The following is a 19,480-nucleotide window of genomic DNA, read 5'->3' as shown; positions in this document are numbered from 1 at the left end:
CAGAAGGTAAGTACAAGTTGTTCTTGTGTGATTCTGAAATGTTGAGACACGTGCTGCCTTCACTTGCAGCTGGTTTGGTCCTATTTTCAACATTTTCATTTGAGACGTCCAAGTAACAAGAACACTGATGCTGAGCGACTGACACCAAAGAAAGAATTTAAAGGTAAGTTCAGCATCAACATACGTCACAGTTTGTGAACTTGGACATTTCACAAAGTGTCCACTTACAAAGTGATTTATTCCACCTCAGTGTGTGGTTCAAATGGACTGTTCTCATGAACACAGTCAACACAGTCCCACTTGTACCAGTACACCAGTTTACCTTTATGTTTTGAGACTGTAGCACTGCAGTGATTGTACTCCTGAAGTAGTATTTATCCAGGTGGTGTTAGCTAGGGGAAAGTGAACACTGAACTGAGGTAGAGAACTGAGGAGAAATGATGTGGGTGTTTAGACAAGGTATTGTAAAGTTAGCTAGGGCTTGTTAGTCTGACCTGGTGAGCAAAGTTAGCGTTAACATGAGCATGTAACTTTGTTAGTGGGATAAATGTAGATAGCTTGGTTTAGTTTGTGATCTAGCACTTTGCATTTACCAGAGAAAATAAGACTATTTCATTATCACCAGATAATAGATGTGATAATTACCAGAAAACTGTTAATTATGAGATATGAGGTCATAAATATGAAATATGAAGTGTCATTGGCTTGTTGTTGGATAAATTTGTGTGTCACTGGTCTCACTTTCTAGTTTTCCTTGTTTCTGGATGTTTGCGGACTTCCAATGTTGGTTAAGTTACTTTAAATGTCACACATTACATATTGTTCATTACAAATCCAGTGGTGGGCACATGTGTTTTATGTTCTGTGAAACACACAGATCGACCTTCTTAACCTCTCCACTGCCATCACAGAGGAACTCCACACTGCTGGAGGAGACTCCCTCTCCACTGTCGTCCTCCTGTTTGGCCTCACAGCATCATACTTTACTAAACACATATTTGTGTGTGAGAACTGGTCTCAGACTGGATACCAGTATGAAAATTCACTACCACACTTTAAATCCAGTCTGAAAACTCACCTGCTCAGGCTTTCCTTCTGTCTTTGAGTGGGTAGATGTTTTGTTTATGTTTGTTTTGTTTGCTTTTTAAACTGATATTTGTTTGTTTGTTTGTTGTAAAATGTTTAATTATCTTGTACTTTGTATTTTATTGTATTTTACCTTGTATTTTACACTGTAAGACGACCTTGAGTGTCATGAAAGGCGCCCAGAAATAGAATGTATCATTATCATTATTATTATTATTATTATTATTATTAAAATCATCTGATCCACTGGTCAAACTGTAAATAGGGCTAACAGAAAAACTTGATTATGTGACAGAGACTCAGTCAGACTTGGACTCTTCACTGTCAAACTATAGACGACACACTGACAGATATTTCAGTAAAGCATCACCTCTTCCTGTACGCAGATATACGGTCCACCTGAACATGGATCTGCTGTTGCTGTTGCTGCTGTGGAGCTCAGGTAGGACTCTGCTTAAAGATGATGTGTCATTATTAATATTTGTACTGAACCTTTAAATCAGAGAACAAACTGCTCACACACACCAACATCAAGTTTTATTCTGTTCTTCTTTCAGTCAGTTATTAATCTATTATCCAACATCCAATCAGTGTGTTTATATTCAGTGACTATCTCAGATGGACCAATCGGTTCATGTGCAGGCCTCACTTAAACAGTCAGTGGGACTGAAAGGGTTAATGCTGCTAAACAGATTCACAGCTTCAGATCATTTCAAAATAAAAGCAGTAGAATCAGAGTTGATATGAATAAAGGAAGCAGCAGAGCTAATGAAGGGCTAATTAAAGTCAAACAACAGGAGCATGTGGAAACATGAGTGTCAGTGACCTGAGTGAGACACAGACAGTTACAGTGATAGAAACACTCAAATATCATCCTGCACCATTTCGGATCATCATTTTCCTGCTCAAAGTTTGAGGGACGATGTTTGAATTCAGACGTTAAAAGGAATCCAACAGGAAGGGACAGGTCTAAGCTTCCTGCAGAGATTCACATCAACTGAATATCTTTACAAAACAAGACATTTAAAGACGTCACCTTGGACTGTGACAAACTGTGCTGCACATGTTTACTGATGTTTTATAGACTCAGTGATTGATTACTGAAAAACATCATCATAGATTCATCAATAATCAATATAATGGTTATTCACTGCTGAAATTCAGTCTCCTCTGAATGACTCTGCTGATGTTAACACGTCTACAGGAAATAACAAGAAGACTCTGACTGCATTAAGCTCATAGGAACATCTCAGCCTGGTTGTCATGGTAACAGAGACCACATTCCTATAATTAGTAATTTCTCAGCAGCTTCTTATCTAATTAAAGTTTTTCAGTTTCACAGAAATGCAGTTCAGAGAAGTGAGGCCGCTCTCTGCTCCCCCGCCTTTACATGCTCGCAGTCTTCACTTAGCAACAGTTGTCATGACGCTGATGTGCAGATTGGATACTTTCACACAGACACACTGAGAGAAGCCCAATAGAGACAGAGTGCATTTAACTCCCGCCCTCACCACTGACTTTGTATTACCTGAAGGTGCCTCCTTGTCTTTAACGTCTAGCAAACACAAACTACCTAAAAGCTGCTCTGTGGTGGGATGCACTACCAACACTGTAAAGAATTCATAACTAAGTTTTCACAAACTGCCAAACCAAAAAACTGAGCTTTAAAACAATAAGACGTGAGGCATGAGCAGGAGGATATGAGGAAACTGTGGGATCCTGACACTCAGTATGCAAACATGCAGCCAGCATTTTGCTAATTTGGCCAGACAAACTGTACAGGTTGAAGCTAACTAAGCTATGTAATGCCTGGTTTTGATCTTTAGTATCTTAAATGGGGATTTTACCTTGTGATTCAATAAAATAGTTGAAAACATCAAAGTATTTCACCACTGACCGTTCAGTAGGATCTTTTCTACAAGAGAAGCAAAGGAAGAAGAAGAGACACTGAGGTAAACCCACAATGTTGTAATTGTAACTTTTCTTTTCTGTCTCTCAGTATGAAAACTGTCTGATCCACTGGTCCAGTTGTGTAACTGGCCAATAGAAAAACCCGATCATGTGACTGAGAGCCTGTTTACACCTGGTAGTAACATGTCTTGGACGATCCAATCACATGTGGCCAGCGTTAAATACAAGTTTAAACAACCAACAAGATGCACTGCGATGTGATCACTCAAATCACTTGCTGAGGCAGCCTGGGACACATTTGACCACACATATATTGTAGTGTAGTGTGACCTTCCATCATGCAGCTAACATGACTCGTGAGCAGCTAGCGAGAGTGTGGACGTAGTAACTGTATGCAGGGTCCTCTGAACTCCACAATTTATGAAAATACAAGTGACTCCATAAGCTTTTGAAAGCTGATGAAATACAATAATGAGAACGACACAATATGATAAACTGGTTTTGAAAATGTTTGAATATAGCAAACAAAAAAATCACAAGATATGGAAAATGACCTGGATCCAGAAAATAATGTATTCAGCAATACTAATTACAATTGCTGCTACTACACAGGTGGAGCATTTAACATGACAATTAAGTCAGATGATGAAATATCAATTATCCACTTTAACAGCTGAAGTCTTTACACCAACTTTCAGAGCATGAAATATTATTCAAGTCAATTCAAGAAGCCATTCAGTATAAAAGCCATATCAGAGACTTGGATCAGTCCTGAGACAGTTGTGGACTTTGAGAAAAATAGATATGAATTAAACTATATGAACATGATGAACAAGAATGGAGGGGCGTGGCTTTGTATGTCAATAAAAACATCAAATATCAGAGGCCTGCATTACAAAGCCAGTTCAACTTACCCAGGATATCTTTTGCTTATCTGGTTTGACTAACTTGTCACATCGGCCATCTGATAACTGGTACTACAAAGCTGGTTATCAACTAGTTCAGTCAACTCTGGGTTTTCCTATCAGCCACGAGCACGTTCATGTGAAAGAGGCGGGGATGTTAATGACACGCGACATCATCAGAACCATAAATGAAGTAGGCTGCTTCATATGTTATGATAAGAAACAGTACCGAAAGTGTTTGTGACTGTGAGCCAGTAAAATGTCCGTGGCATGGGATATAAACGATCATCTGTAATCTCATAACAGAAAACGCAGAAACATTAAAAATACTTTGCAAAATTTCACCTTCAGCCGAGACTTAAATTACGTGCAGGTATCACTGAGCTGAGACATCACTGCTGTTTAGTTGGATGATGATGAATGTCACATAAAACAATTTAAAAATGTTTCTGCTACTGCGGTGAAGGGTGGAAAAGTAGCCTAGTTAATGACTGATGAGGTCTATCTGACCCAGATGTCGCTTTTATAATAACAGGAGCTGATTAACAGTGTGTGGATTATTTTAGTAATAAAATACGATTTGTTTTTATTCTAGTTCTCATCACACAGGTGTCTAATGGTATTCTGAGCTGCAGTGATGAATCAGTGTTAAAAATCAACCCTTTCACTACAACTAAAATAAACTTTGCATCAGTTAAAATCCTGTTAAAATCATGTGTTTAGTGTGTAAACCATCTCTGTGTTTGTTCCAAGCTCTATTTTAAAACCAGTGAAAATAATGAAATGATTCTACTGACCTGTAACAGTATATAGGCTGAGGTCGGCGTGTTGATGGGCTGTGGTCACATACTGTGAAGTTAACCTGCTCTGAAGCTGGTTAGCTGTTCAGCATCAGTTACCATGGTGATTTATGCCGATAAAAAAGGGAACCAGCTTCTTATTACTATAGACCCAGAGTTAACTCCAAAGTTACCACGCTAACTTCAAATCTTGCTTCTTAGTACAGGCCTCAGGCAGTGGAAAGCATGTCACCATCAGTTGATAATGTATTAGAATGTACCACAGTAGAAATCTGCACAGAAAAAAAAGAAAAATGTAGTGGTGAGCTGTTTATATGGAGCACTGGCATCAAAAATGGAAATATTCAAGAACCGGGTGGAGGGAACATTTAGTAAAAAAAAAAGTCCATGAAGTTATGTTCATCTGTAGGGACGACAACAGAGATCTGCTAAATCCATTTGCATAATATGAAAAAGTTTATCAATACAATGTAGAACACAAGCCTATACCCCAAAATCACTACACCTAGCAGTTTTTTTTTTTGATTGTCTAAAAACCAGGGCCCGTATTCACAAAGATTCTCAGAGTCCTCTCAGAGAGCTCCTAACTTAGCCTAAAAATTCCTAGCAAGAAATCTTAGCTTAAGAGTGATTCAGGAAGTTTCTGAGAGCAACTCTGAGTAAGGAGGGGACAGAAACTTTTATCTTAGTGAGGAGGTGTGGTTGACCCCGTTACTAGGTATGACGCAGTCTTCTAAAAGCTGTGATTGGTTGTTACAAAAAGGAAAAAATAAAATTAAAACAAATGCACTCCTAGTGATGAATGGACAGTGAAATCAACTGATCATAGAACTTAGTCTGTATTAAGAAATGTGTAATCGTGAAAATAATTTTATGTCATGATGATGAAACTCAGCAATTTTAAATTAATTGTTACACAACTTCAAAATGTACCTCATTCGCATGCTGATTATTTTATTGATTTATTACACAGCTCTATTAAATGCTGTGTTCTGATTGGTCAGTCGCGGCATTCAGTGGTCTGATATTACTGTGTAATGACCGCTGCTAGTAGCAACGGTCATTACACAGTTGCTATGTAGTCCAGCATTGCTAGGGACGCTGCCCTGCAACACTGCAGCTGTCAAACAACTTCCAAAGGGAAAAAACAAACAGAAGTGGCTGATTTTAACATTTCTTTTAACTTATTTGGAGAGTAGCTACAAGGATTCTGAGGAATGGGATGCCGCTACTATACTGACGGACTTTCTCTGCCAAAAACAAAAGAACACGGATTTGAATACACACTCGGCAGTCATGCTTAATGACATTTTAGGCGAGTTTTATGCCTCGGTTCAGTCCACTAAGCCTGGGTGAGTACAAAACTTTCACCAAAAGTTGTCAAATCCGGTCGGTTTTAATGCACTTCGCGGAGGCAGACAACATTATTTATTTAACTGATAATTAGCCGTGTAATAAGCGGGATAATGTATAATGAGCCGGTGAATACTGGGAAAATTTCTCCCGACAGGGGAATAGAAGGGAATGAAACCCCTCAAATATAGATATTTGATATCTATATTGATCCGCCCCCCTCTCCCCTACAGATTCGAGGTTGCTGGACAGCGGCATGCTGGAGACTGATTTGTTTGCCCATGGGCGGCTGCCGTGGCAGGGCCGTGTTGCTGCATCCTTGATCTTCGGTTTTCCAGCGGACCGTTCGAGCAAGTCCGGCTTCTCTGCTGCTAACGCTGCTGCCGGGATACAGCTGAGGAGGAGCTGGCTGCTAATGCTATGTACCGGGACACTGCTAATGCTGCTTGCCATGCTGCTGTAGCTCAGTCGTAACTGTAACTGATGCTGAGACTCTACTGACTGCGTGACTGGTAGACGGCGGTGGGTGGCGCAACAGGCCAAAACATAAATTCAAAACATAAACATGATTTGCAGACCGTAATTTTTTTTTTTTAAACGTGAATATTCTGGCTGTATTATTGTTGTCAGTGAGATCAGTATGTTATATGAACATTATTCCTTAGTCTCTGTGACATATTAGGATGATTTTACGACTACTTGCTTTAGATTTCATACATATAGCTCCTTTAATGGTGGACGCAGACTCAGCTGTCAGCAATTACTGTGATTGCTGGCCTCCTTGTAAAAAGCGGTTTGATTTGGCAGAATGACCAAAACAACAAACGAAATGGAGAAAAAAGAACAAGAAAGCTGAACTGAACAGAAGAGCAGTGCCTGCTGTTGGCACAGCTCGTGGAGGAGAACAACAGAGTTTTAAATCATTTTATATTACATCTCATTTATCAATTTCACCAAAAACAATTGTTAGCACAAACTAATTAATCAGCATGACACAAGTGAAAAACTAAGTCTTAAAAATCTAATAACTAATTTCAGGTGGAGGGAGGGTAATATAGTTTCTGCCTGTCACTGTGGGAGGCTTGAGGATAAATATTTGTAGCAAGGAAAGGACACACCGCAGCCACCCCTCCTCTGATTAGTAAAGAACAGTCCCTAACTGTAACCATCACAGTTAAATGCCTGACCTTTACTTGAACCCTCAAACAGGCTGCTGAAGAAGTGAGGACCGACCAAATTGTCCTCACTTTTCAAAATGTCCTCGCTCTGTTGCCAAATGCAATCAATCCTCACTATGTATTGTGGACAAGTATGTGAACGCACACACACACACACACACGTAAAGACACACACACATAAGTACACACACATACAAACAAACACACGCACACAAACACACATTTACACGCACATGTACACACAAATATCTTCTGGTACATTGAGAGCAAGTCTGCCGGAGTCAAATTCCTTGTATGTACACACATACTTGGAGAATAAAGCTGATTCTGATTCTGATTCTGATTCTGATTCTGATGTACACTCACACACACACATACACAAACATACACACACGTAAAGACACATACATAAAAAAACACGCACACAACTCACGCACATGTATATACACATATACAGTCAGGTCCATAATTATTTGGACAATGATACAGTTGTCATCATTTTGGCTCTGTACACCACCACAATGGGTTTTAAATGAAACAATGAATACCTGCTTAAAGTGCAGACTCTCAGCTTTCATTTAAGGCTTTTTTCAAAAATGTAGTATGAACCGTGTAGGAATGACAACCATTTCTTCACACAGTCCCCCGACTTTAAGGGCTCATAAGTATTTGGACAAACTAACATAATCATCAATTAAACAGTCAGTTTTAATACTTGGTTGCAAATCCTTTACAGTCAATGACTGCCTGAAGTGTTGGACACATAGGCATCATCAGATGCTGGGTTTCTTCCCTGGTGATGCTCTGCCAGCCCTTTACTGCAGCCGTCTGCACTTCCTGCTTGTGTTTTGGGTGTTTTGCCCTCAGTTTTGGCTTCAGCAAGAGAAACGCATGCTCAGTTGGATTCAGGTCAGATGATATGACTTGGCCATTGCAGAACATTCCACTTCTTAGCCTTAAAAATGTCTTTGGTTGCTTTTGCAATATGCTTCAGGTCATTGTCCATCTGCACTGTGAAGAATCGTCCAATGAGTTTTGAAGCATTTGGTTGAATCTGAGCAGATAATGGTGCCCCAAACACTTCAGCTTTCATCCTGCTGGCAGAGCATCACCAGGGAAGAAACCCAGCATCTGATGATGCCTATGTGTCCAACACTTCAGGCAGTCATTGACTGTAAAGGATTTGCAACCAAGTATTAAAACTGACTGTTTAATTGATGATTATGTTAGTTTGTCCAAATACTTATGAGCTCTTAAAGTCGGGGGACTGTGTGAAGAAATGGTTGTCATTCCTACACGGTTCATACTACATTTTTGAAAAAAGCCTTAAATGAAAGCTGAGAGTCTGCACTTTAAGCAGGTATTCATTGTTTCATTTAAAACCCATTGTGGTGGTGTACAGAGCCAAAATGATGACAACTGTATCATTGTCCAAATAATTATGGACCTGACTGAACAAATATAAACACACACACATATACATATACAAACACATACACACACACACACAAATACACACACACATGTTTATTCCTGCCTGGCCCCCCCCTGCTGCATGTCATCCCCTCCTGTCTCCTTAAGAAAAAAGTAGTTGTAGGGAGGTACAGAGAGGCGGGATGTGACAGATATATTTCAGTAAAGCTCCACCTCTTCCTGTGCGCAGATACACACTGAGGACATAACGTGATGATCAGAGTAGACAGCGGACACACAGGAAGAAAGACGGACGGGCAGAGAGATGGTCCACCTGAACATGGATCACCTGTCGGTACTGGTGCTGGTGCTGTGGAGCTCAGGTAGGACTCTGCTTAAAGATGATGTGTTATTATTAATATTTGTACTGAGCCTTTAAATCAGAGAACAAACTGCTCACACACACCAACATCAAGTTTTATTCTGTTCTTCTTTCAGTCAGTTATTAATCTATTATCCAACATCCAATCAGTGTGTTTATATTCAGTGACTATCTCAGATGGACCAGTCGGTTCATGTACAGGCCTCACTTAAACAGTCAGTGGGACTGCCCGAAATAAGAAGAACACACTGACGGCACAAATCTGATTTTATCAGTTTCACAGAAATGAACTTCAGAGAAGTGTGACGATCATCTTCACTGGACAAAAACTTTATTTAGTTTTTGAATCTATTTTTAGTCCAGTTTTATTTCTGCAACATCAAATCAATTTTATAAATTAGTATAACTGAGTAATGATCTGTCTGTGCAGTGGTTCTCATCAGTAGTGGGGGAGTCCGCCATAGATTCAGACTCAGGACAGATGTGTAGGAAACGATGCTGCGTGTGATGCAACATCTGATTGGTATCAGCCTCGATGTTTCCTGTTCACTCTCCTGCAGCCTGATCAGAGCTGCTGAAAGTTATGCAACATTTCTTGTTGATGTTGCTTCACATTAAAACACTTCAACTGGACAAACGCAGGGGGGCTTTTATTGTGAAGCAGTCACAGGAAGCTTCGCAGAGCTTGAAACACATAGTTAACATAGTGACACCTGGTGGATAAAACACCACAACACAACCACCATTTTAATAGTTGTAGTTTCATGTGTGCAGTAAGAAGTACACACACACATACACATATACACAGACACACATGCACACACACGCACACTTTCACACACACATGCACACACACACAAACAAACACACACACTTACACTCACACATAAACACACAAACATAAACACACGCACACACATTCTTGTACTTCTATCCTTGTGAGGACCCTAATTGGCATGCTGCATTCCTTAAAGGGGATCTATGGTTGTGCTTTGACCCTACGCATGTCGCCTATGCTATTGTGAGCATTTTTACTTCTGCGGTGGTGTGTCTGTGTCACTCTGCAGTTACACCTCCAAAACACTAGTCGGCAGCGGAGGTTTCTGTGAAGTGCTGTCAAGTTTCGTTGATTCAAAACACATATTAAACACACATTAAACACACAGTCAAAACACATTAAACACACATTAAACAGTCAAAACGCATTAAACACACATTAAACACACAGTCAAAACACATTAAAAACATTAAACACACAGTCAAAACACATTAAACACACATTAAACACACAGTCAAAACACATTAAAAACATTAAACACACAGTCAAAACACATTAAACACACATTAAACACACAGTCAAAATGCATTAAACACACACATTAAACACACAGTCAAAATGCATTAAACACACACATTAAACACACAGTCAAAATGCATTAAACACACACATTAAACACACATTAAACACACATTAAACATGGCTTAATAGAGGCAGTTTCAAACACAAGTCAGCTTCACTATAACTCGCAGCATTCACAGACAAACACTTGTCTTCATCTGGACACACAAATACAACATGCTAACCTTATTAGCACAAGCCTATGGCATTTTACATTGTATAAATTAGCCTAGCAGCTAGCAGAGATTTCCTCTACTCATATGAAGCCAGGGACAACGGCAGCATTTAACAAAGATAACGTTACAAAATTCAGCTCCATTACAGCTCACAAGGTTCACTGACAAAACAGCTGCCTTATACTAAGCAGGTTTCCAAAACAAATACAACATGCTAACATTATTAGCACAAGCCTATGGCATTTTACATTGTATACATTAGCCTAGCGACGAGCGGAGATTTCCTCTGCTCATATGAAGCCAGGATAAATCACACACAGTGTGTGGAGGCTTTACAGAGACAGACAGGAGGTCTGCATCACTGCGACGTGGAGTTACATTTCTGGAGAGGTGCATGTTATATTTCATTAAAATCACTTTATTTTGCATCAAAAACTAAGTCTTAAAAATCTAATAACTAATTTCAGGTGAAGGGAGGGTAATATAGTTTCTTCCTGTCACTGTGGGAGGCTCAAGGATAAATATTTGTAGCTTCAGGAAAGGACACACCGCAGCCACCCCTCCTCTGATTAGTAAAGAACAGTCCCTAACTGTAACCATCACAGTTAAATGCCTGACCTTTATTTGAACCCTGAAAACAAGTCTGAACCCTCAAACAGGCCGCTGAAGAAGTGAGGACCGACCAAATTGTCCTCACTTCTCAAAATGTCCTCGCTCTGGTGCCAAATGCAGTCAATCCTTACTATGTATTGTGGACAAGTATGCGAGCACACACACACACACACACACACACACACACACACACACACAAATACAAACACACACACACACACACACACACACACATATACACACATCACATGTCGTGGGTCATGATACATGTTAACAGGGTGTTTTGACAGAGAAAAGAAGTTGTGATAGATTAAGACTCGAGTGGACACTGTCCCATGTTACAGACGAAGCACATGTCTTCATTGTTAGTGATTTATGTTGTAACACAACTAAAAACAACGTTAAATAAACCGTTTTTATGGCAAATCAACAACATTTCAGTCTAGTGACTATTTTAACGTTGATTTCATTCCAAGGATGTGATCAGATAATCTGTAAAACATAATAGTTTCATCCGATGCAGGAGCTGGAGCATTTGTGTCAAGTGCATTGTTACACCTATGGTTGTTTATTCAGCCAGTATGATTGATGGAAGTTGTCAAAAAATTTTTACAACCTTTATCTGATTTAGAATATAATGAACAACAGAGTGCAGTTTGGGGAAGCCTGTGTGAAATAGCACAGTGACCCCTGGAGGGTCACAAATGTAGCAACACCTCAAGTCACTAACAGTCTCAACTACAGCCACACAGTCCATTTATATCTGCAAGTTTTACTGATGAAAACAGAAATAAAAGATATATAGATATACAATATTTTATATGTACAAGTCATCGAGCTGTGCCCATAAATCTAGGCAGTTACAGATGTAACTGGGGGGCGGCAGTAGCTCAGTCCATAGGGACTTGGGTTGGGAACCGGAGGGTCGCCTGTTCAAGTCCCCGTCCGGACCAAAAATATGGAGTGTGCACTGGTAGCTAGAGAGGTGCCAGTTCACCTCCTGGGCACTGCAGCAACACTGCCGAGGTGCCCTTGAGCCAGGCACTGAACCTCCCAACCGCTCGGAGCGCCTGTCATGGGCAGCCCCACTCTGACATCTCTCCACTTAGTGCATGTATAGGTCCTGTTTGTGCATGTGTGTGTTCGGACCTTTGTGTTAATGACACCAGAGTGAAAAAATTGAATTTAATAAAGTATATAAAAAAATATGTGTTATAATTGAGCTGCTGGTCAAACCTGTACTTTGGTGTTCCTTACAGACCAGAACTAACATGTATGATGTGAGGAAACTATGCTAACTGATGAAGAAACAGATACATGGAGACAACCGTGTTGATATTAGCTCTACAATAGACTAAAACACAAATTTATATTTAAAAACTATCCCTGGATCAGTTTCTTGCAGAGTGGACGAATCCTGGTGATATCTCTCAAGAATGTTTGTTACTGGTCACATGTCGACAAAACAGGGATAGCTGTGGATCAGAGGTTGAGTGGGTTGTCCACTGATCAGAAGATTGATGGTTCGATCCCCAGCTCATCCAGTCCACAATTCGAAGAATCCTGCGGCAAGTCACTGAACCTCCAAATTGCCCCCGATGGCTGTTGCCTCAGTGTGTGAGAGGGTGTGAATGGTTACTGAGTGGCAGGTGGCACCATGTATGGTAGCCTCAGCCATAAGTGTGTGAATGGATCAATTTGACATCGTGTAAGAGCACTTGTGAGTGTTTGAAGGACTAGAAAGGCGCTATGCAAGAGCAGTCCATTCACCATTAAAAATTATGTCATGATAACATTTACATAGCAGGAGAAAATGTGTGTTACAGCTGTAACATGTTTCATTTCAGGGGACTCTCCCCGACACCGAGTTTCAGGTAATATTAGGTGATAGCATACATTCCTTTGACGTCCTCCATTGTTAGGAAGCTAACGTTAACTGACATGAATATTTATTATCTGAAATAGTCTATTTGTTGTGTTCATGTTCTGTCACTTAAATCACAAATCCCAGCACTGAACAGGAGGTAGCCCAAGGGTCCTCTACCAGAGGCCTGGGAGTTTGTGGGTTCTGTGCAGTATCTTAGCTGTTCCCAGGGCTACACTCTTTTGGACAGAGACCTCAGATGTTGTACCTGGAATCTGCTGAGGCCACTCTCCCAGTTTGGGGGTCACAGTCCTCCACTGTTGCCTTTACTCCCCACATCTTTTTCTCGCTCCTCTTTCAGCCCTTGGTATTTGTCCAGCTTCTCATGTACTGTCTTCCTGATGTTGTCGCATGGAATTGCTAGATCTCTAATGCTTTCTACATTGTTTTTCACTCAACACGATAGTTTAGTAGTTAGCTCGGTCATTCTCCAACACCTTAGGAGGTGTCTTCCATTGTGACCTTGGGACTTCCAGCCCATACTCAGTGCAGATGTTCCTGTGCACTATCCCAGCCAATTGGTTATGGCGTTCTGTGTACGTTCTTCCTGCCTGCATCTTACACCCTGCTGTAATGTGCTGAACTGTCTCAGGAGCATCATTGCACAGCCTGCACATGGGGTCCTCTCTGCTGTGGTAGACCCCTGCTTCTATTGATCTGGTACTAAGTGCTGTTTACTGTGCTGCCATGATTAGTGCCTCTGTGCTGTCTTTCAGTCCGGCCTTTCCCAGCCACTGGCAGGATTTCTTAATGTTGGTCACTTCTTCAATCTTTTGGTGGTACATGCCATGCAGGAGCTTGTCCTTCCATGATGGTTTGTCATCTTCTTCTGCTGCCTAAGGTATTCAGTCAGCAGCTCATCTTTGGGGGCCATCTTACTGATATATTCCTGGATCTTGGTTCAATCAATCAATTTTATTTATAAAGCCCAATATCACAAATCACAATTTGCCTCACAGGGCTTTACAGCATACGACATCCCTCTGTCCTTATGACCCTCACAGCTGATCAGGAAAAACTCCCCAAAAAACCCTTTAACGGGGAAAAAACGGTAATGTGTTTCGTCCTGGACAGTGGCTCTGACGCTAACCAGTCCTCAGCCTCCCTTGTTCCTCTCAATGTACAGTCTCAGGGGGTTGGACTTGGGTTAAACCCTCCATGCATTGTGAGAAGCTTCCTTGTCTTGATATTAGCGGCCTCTAGCTCCTCCTTTGGCCAGCTTATTATACCAGCAGGGTATCTGATGACTGACAGGGTGTATGTGTTGATGGCTCGGACCTTGTTCTTTCCATTCACCTGACTTTTCAGGGCATGTCTTACTCTGTATCGGTATAAATTTCTGGAATTTCTCAATTATGGGATCAATAACGGTGTATCTTATCTTTGGCTGTGGCTGACTTCTTCGCGGCCTCCTTGTTGTTCCCATTTGCCTGTGGGATCCCAAGGTATTTGTAGCTGGCCGGATCATCTGCAGTGCTTCCTTCTGAAAGTTCAACCCCCTTGGTTCTGATTGTCTTCCCTCTCTTGGACACCATTCAACTACACTGATCTAGTTCGCTTCACATTCCAATGTCCTTGCTGTAGATCCTGGTGAGGTGGATCAGTGAGTTGATGTATTGCTCACTCCTGGCATACAGCTTGATGTCATCCATGTAGAGGAGGTGAGTGACAGTTGCTTCACTTCAGAACCAGTATCTGTAGCCGCTCTTTGTGATGAGTTGGCTGAGGGGGTTCAGGCCTGTGCAGAACAGTGGCAGGGACAGGGCATCACCTTGGTATATGCTGCACCTGATGGTAACTTTTCCATAGCTCCATGATGGATGGATGGATGGATGGATGGATGGAACTCATTCTACCTAACAATTAGTTTCAAGTTATTTATTATCATACGAAAAACAACTGCAGTGAAGCACTGAAAACCTTCTCAGGCTCCCTGCAACAATGCTCATTAAATAAATACAAAATCTAGAATAAACTAATAGATATTTAACTTTAAGCATTTCCCCAAACTCTTTTATTGTTGCTGTTCCAACATTTTTAAATTTGATGTTTTAATCTGTAACGTGTGCAGAGACTCCTTTTGTGATGCTGCACTATGAATAAACTGAACTGAATCATATTTCCTAAAATGTTGAACTATTCCTTTAACTCTATATTGTGTATTCATGTGTTCATCTCACCTGTAGTAAACTGAGTGAGTTCACTGAGGTGTTTGTGTTCACAGCTGTGCTCCAATCAAACTGCTTTATACTGATGTTTATCTTTTGATTGCCTCCTCAGGACTCGAGGCTGAAGGAGAACACAACTCAACAGGTACACACAGAAAGAAAAGACAAATAAAGAACCTTTAACGCAGAATCAGTAGTCAAGTTTTAGTTTAAAATATATTTAATTTATTTTACTGATGACTCTCTGCTTTATGTTCAGAGCCTGGTGATGTCAGATTGGTGGGAGGAGACAGTCGCTGTGCAGGAATACTGGAGCTGAAACTAGAGGGAGAATGGACACCAGTGACTGATGTTCCATATATTTCCCGGGGAGCACCACTGTCCTATCCCTGGACCCTGAAGGAAGCAACTGCAGCCTGCACAGAGCTGGACTGTGGCTCTGCTGTCTCTATAGGACGGAAAGAGGTCTCCTTAGACATGGATATGTTGAAGACCGACTCTAACTGTGTTCACTCTGGATCTTCTCTGACAGAGTGTGCATCATCAGCCTCCTCTTCCTACATCCTGAATCTCACCTGCTCAGGTAAGCCCATCACGGACATTATGTATGACATCATCTATGACAGTAATGTCCCCAGGTTGACTCACACATGTTCTGCTGTGTCCGTACATGCACCAAGATATATATCTGTAAATACAACAGTTCACTCCAACCAAGCGGTTTGATTGGACAGGAGGCACATCATGAATGCTGATATACAGTGTAACAGCATGGTCCTCAGATGAAGATGAAGGGAAGAAGCCTGAATACTTCACTGCAAATATCCAAGTGTGCTCATATGACATCAGAAGATGCCACAGCACTACTGTCTGATCGGCTGCTAACTCTTCAGCATCACAAATATGCCACCAAAGTGATTGTCAGCAGACTCTTATTCTTATTTCACTGGTCACACAATAAATGGAAACATTCAGATTAATGTGCATGATACACAGTTGCTGGCTTGTGGTAACTTGTAGACTTACATAGAGTAGCGAGCTAGTGCACAGGAATGTGTATGTGTTGCTTAGCAACAGTCCAGTCCCGGTTCAGTTGCAGAACTATTTGTGTTGGTGGACAAATAATAATCTGTTGTCAGCTTTTATTTTTAACTTATAAAAAGTTCTTGTAGCACTGTTTTATAAAAGCAATATGACACGAGAGGGAGTGCTGTTGTTCTGAATATCAGCACGGCTGTAATCATCTGTGGCTGAATCACAGCTGTGCTGATATTAGGAACAATGACGCTCCCTCTTGTGTAGTGTACCTTAAGTATATGAAACATAAATGTGTGCTGTTTCAGGAGTCCCTCTGGCCAACCACTCGTGAAAAGGAAACAGATTTTTTTTTTTTTAAATTGCATTTTATTGGGTTTTTCTTTTTTGTGTGTGTCAATACAATCATCATCGTTTACACACACGCACACACACACACACAAAAAAGAACAAACAAGCAAAAAACAAACTAACAAACAAAAAAATTTACTCATTCCTTTACCCCATACCTTCCCCACCCATCATATGTACATATTCAGCATTCTCTTTGTCCAACCAACATCATTTCATTATAATTTTAATTCAAATACAAAAATATATTCTCTCATAACCTACATACACACAAGAAATATCCATAAATTAATCTAAAGCAATATCTGCTCTTCTATCTTTTTTATATTATTAACAAGTTTGCCCTATATCTTATCAAATTTCATTGATTGACCTTTAACATTATACATGATTTTTTCTGGAGTGCAGTATGAGAGTAATTCTCTCCACCATTGTGTTATTGGAGGTGCATATTTGGATTTCCAATTAACTAATATGCATGTATTTTGCTGCTGTCATTATTAATAATATTAATTTTTTTTCATCATTATTAACGTCTTTACACATTTCTACATCACCCAAAATTGATATTCTGGGGTCCAGGATAATTCTTTTCTGTAACATTTCGGATGTATATTTATAAACTTTATTCCAAAATCCTTCCAAGTGTGTGCACCTCCAAAACATGTGTATCATATCACCATTATCTGCATTACATCTTGGGCATTTAAATGGTGTATTAGGGCTAAACTGCTGTAGTCTGTGGGGAGTATAATACACACGGTGAAATATGTTAAACTGCATAAGTCTATGTTTGGTGTTAACCAAATTTTTTTTGTGACTTCTCCAATAGATCTTCCCATTCCTTCAGCATATATTCGTGTCCCACATCTTTTTCCCACTCATATTTATGTTGTGCTGATTATGGTTCATTCCATTGTTTATAGTATTATACAATCTTGATATTAATCCCTTTTGTACCTTTGCTTTCAACATAGTTTCTTCTATTGTAGTATCTGAAATACTGGGATAGTTCATCATGATGTTTGATTTGACCCAACTCCTTATTTGCAGAAATTTAAAAAAGTGTGTCCCTGGAAGTTGATATCGATCTTTCAAAAAACTGAAATCGGCAAATATATCATTATCACAGAGATCGCCTAGCTCTTTGACTCCCTTTTCTTTCCACCTAAGTGTGATACCATCTATAATATTGTCTGGGACTAATGGATTATTCCATAATGGAGTATGTTTAAATAAAGCATTCCGTAGTCCCAATAGTTTGTGGCTTTCCTGCCAACATTCAAATGTATGGCACACAGTCTGGTTTTTAGTAAGCTTGTGCAGGTTCTTTAATGAGCCTATGAACGGGATTGTACTCAAAGGGATAGGGTCAACAATCTGCTATTCTATGGTTAGTCAAGTTTGAAGCCAAAACCATACCGCCCGTAATTGCGATGCCAAATAATATATTTTAAAATTAGGTAAGTTTAAACCTCCTTTATGTAATGGGGCTTGTAATGTTGTGATCTTCACTCTGGTGTTTTTTCCAGCCCATAAGAACTTAGAAATAATTTTGTTTATTTCTGTGAACATTTTGAACGGACATTTTACTGGGATTGTTTGGAACAAATACATGAATTTTGGCAACACATTCATTTTAATGATGTTAACCCTTCCGATTAATGATATGGATAAAGCTGTTCATTTCTGCAAATCATGTTTAACCTTCTCCAGTAATGGCAGATAGTTTGCTTGGTAGACTTTGCTCAAATCGTTTGTAATTAATATCCCTAAATATTTTAGTACTTTTGGTTGCCATTTGAATTGAGACAGCAGTTGGTGAGCGTTAACCTGTGTGTGGTCATTTAAAGGCATTACTTCTGTTTTTTCATAGTTAAGTTTGTAACCTGCTAATTTGCTGTATTCCTGTAATATATTCCTGTAATATTATGCATTTTTATTTATTTAGTTACAACTGATTTTATGTGACTGTTGCCTTGTGTGTGTCAACCTTGTTGTTGTCATTGTTGTTTGTTGCTGTTGTTTTTTATTGCTACTGCGGCAGAATCAATTGCCCCTCGGGGACAAATAAAGGTCTTGAATGACATTTTTATGACTTCTTTTATGACTTTAATATTGTAAATAATTCTGGTAACGACTGGTCTGGTTTTGTAATATACAGCAATAAATCATCCGCGTATAGTGAAGTTTTCACCTCTTCCGTACCAAGTTTTATTCCATTAATATTTGTGTTAGTTCTAATTGCTGCTGCCAGAGGCTCTATTGCAAGGGCAAATAATAATGGTGATAAGGGACACCCTTGCCTGGTGCCTCTTCCTAGGGAGAAGGGTTTTGATAAAATTCCGCTTGTAAGAATTTGCGCTTTGGGGTTTCTGTATATTCATTTTATATAATTTACAAATGTTTCACCAAAGTTCTTGTGCTGCATAGTCCTAAATAAAAAGTCCCATTCAATAGTGTCATATGCTTTTTCTGCATCCATCGCCTTTACAAATCTGGGATCCGTCACACTTTTGGATCTCTCTATTATATGAAATAATTTGCGGATGTTATCTGCTCCTTGCCTATGTTGAATAAAACCTGTCTGGTCCTTATGGATCAGTGAGTTTATGACTGATTCCAATCTGAGTGACAACATTTTAGAGTACAATTTTAAATCAACATTAAGCAATGATAGTGGTCTATTTGATCCACATAAGTTTTCATCTTTGGATGGTTTGTGGAAAACATTGATTGTTGCTTCTTCCAGTGTTGGGGGTAGTTGTCCTCTTTGGAGGGAGTCAT

At 39.9% G+C, this 19,480-nt stretch overlaps 1 protein-coding gene across 1 annotated transcript in view; it reads left to right on the top strand.

Moving 5' to 3' along the window:
• Positions 1-1,264: 1,264 nt before the first annotated feature.
• The window catches only part of LOC117269856 (scavenger receptor cysteine-rich type 1 protein M130-like), a 39,395-nt gene continuing 21,179 nt past the window's right edge, over positions 1,265-19,480 (top strand). Inside the window, exons 1-4 of the mRNA XM_078161872.1 lie at positions 1,265-1,528; positions 8,897-9,029; positions 15,420-15,452; positions 15,567-15,890. Coding sequence (XP_078017998.1) covers positions 8,972-9,029; positions 15,420-15,452; positions 15,567-15,890 — 415 coding nt within the window. The 5' untranslated portion in view covers positions 1,265-1,528; positions 8,897-8,971. The remainder of the gene's footprint in view (positions 1,529-8,896; positions 9,030-15,419; positions 15,453-15,566; positions 15,891-19,480) is intronic.

The sequence above is a fragment of the Epinephelus lanceolatus genome, chromosome 19 (assembly GCF_041903045.1).
Source record: "Epinephelus lanceolatus isolate andai-2023 chromosome 19, ASM4190304v1, whole genome shotgun sequence".
NCBI classification, from domain to species: domain Eukaryota; kingdom Metazoa; phylum Chordata; class Actinopteri; order Perciformes; family Serranidae; genus Epinephelus; species Epinephelus lanceolatus.
This window is presented reverse-complemented; position numbering and strand designations above follow the sequence as displayed.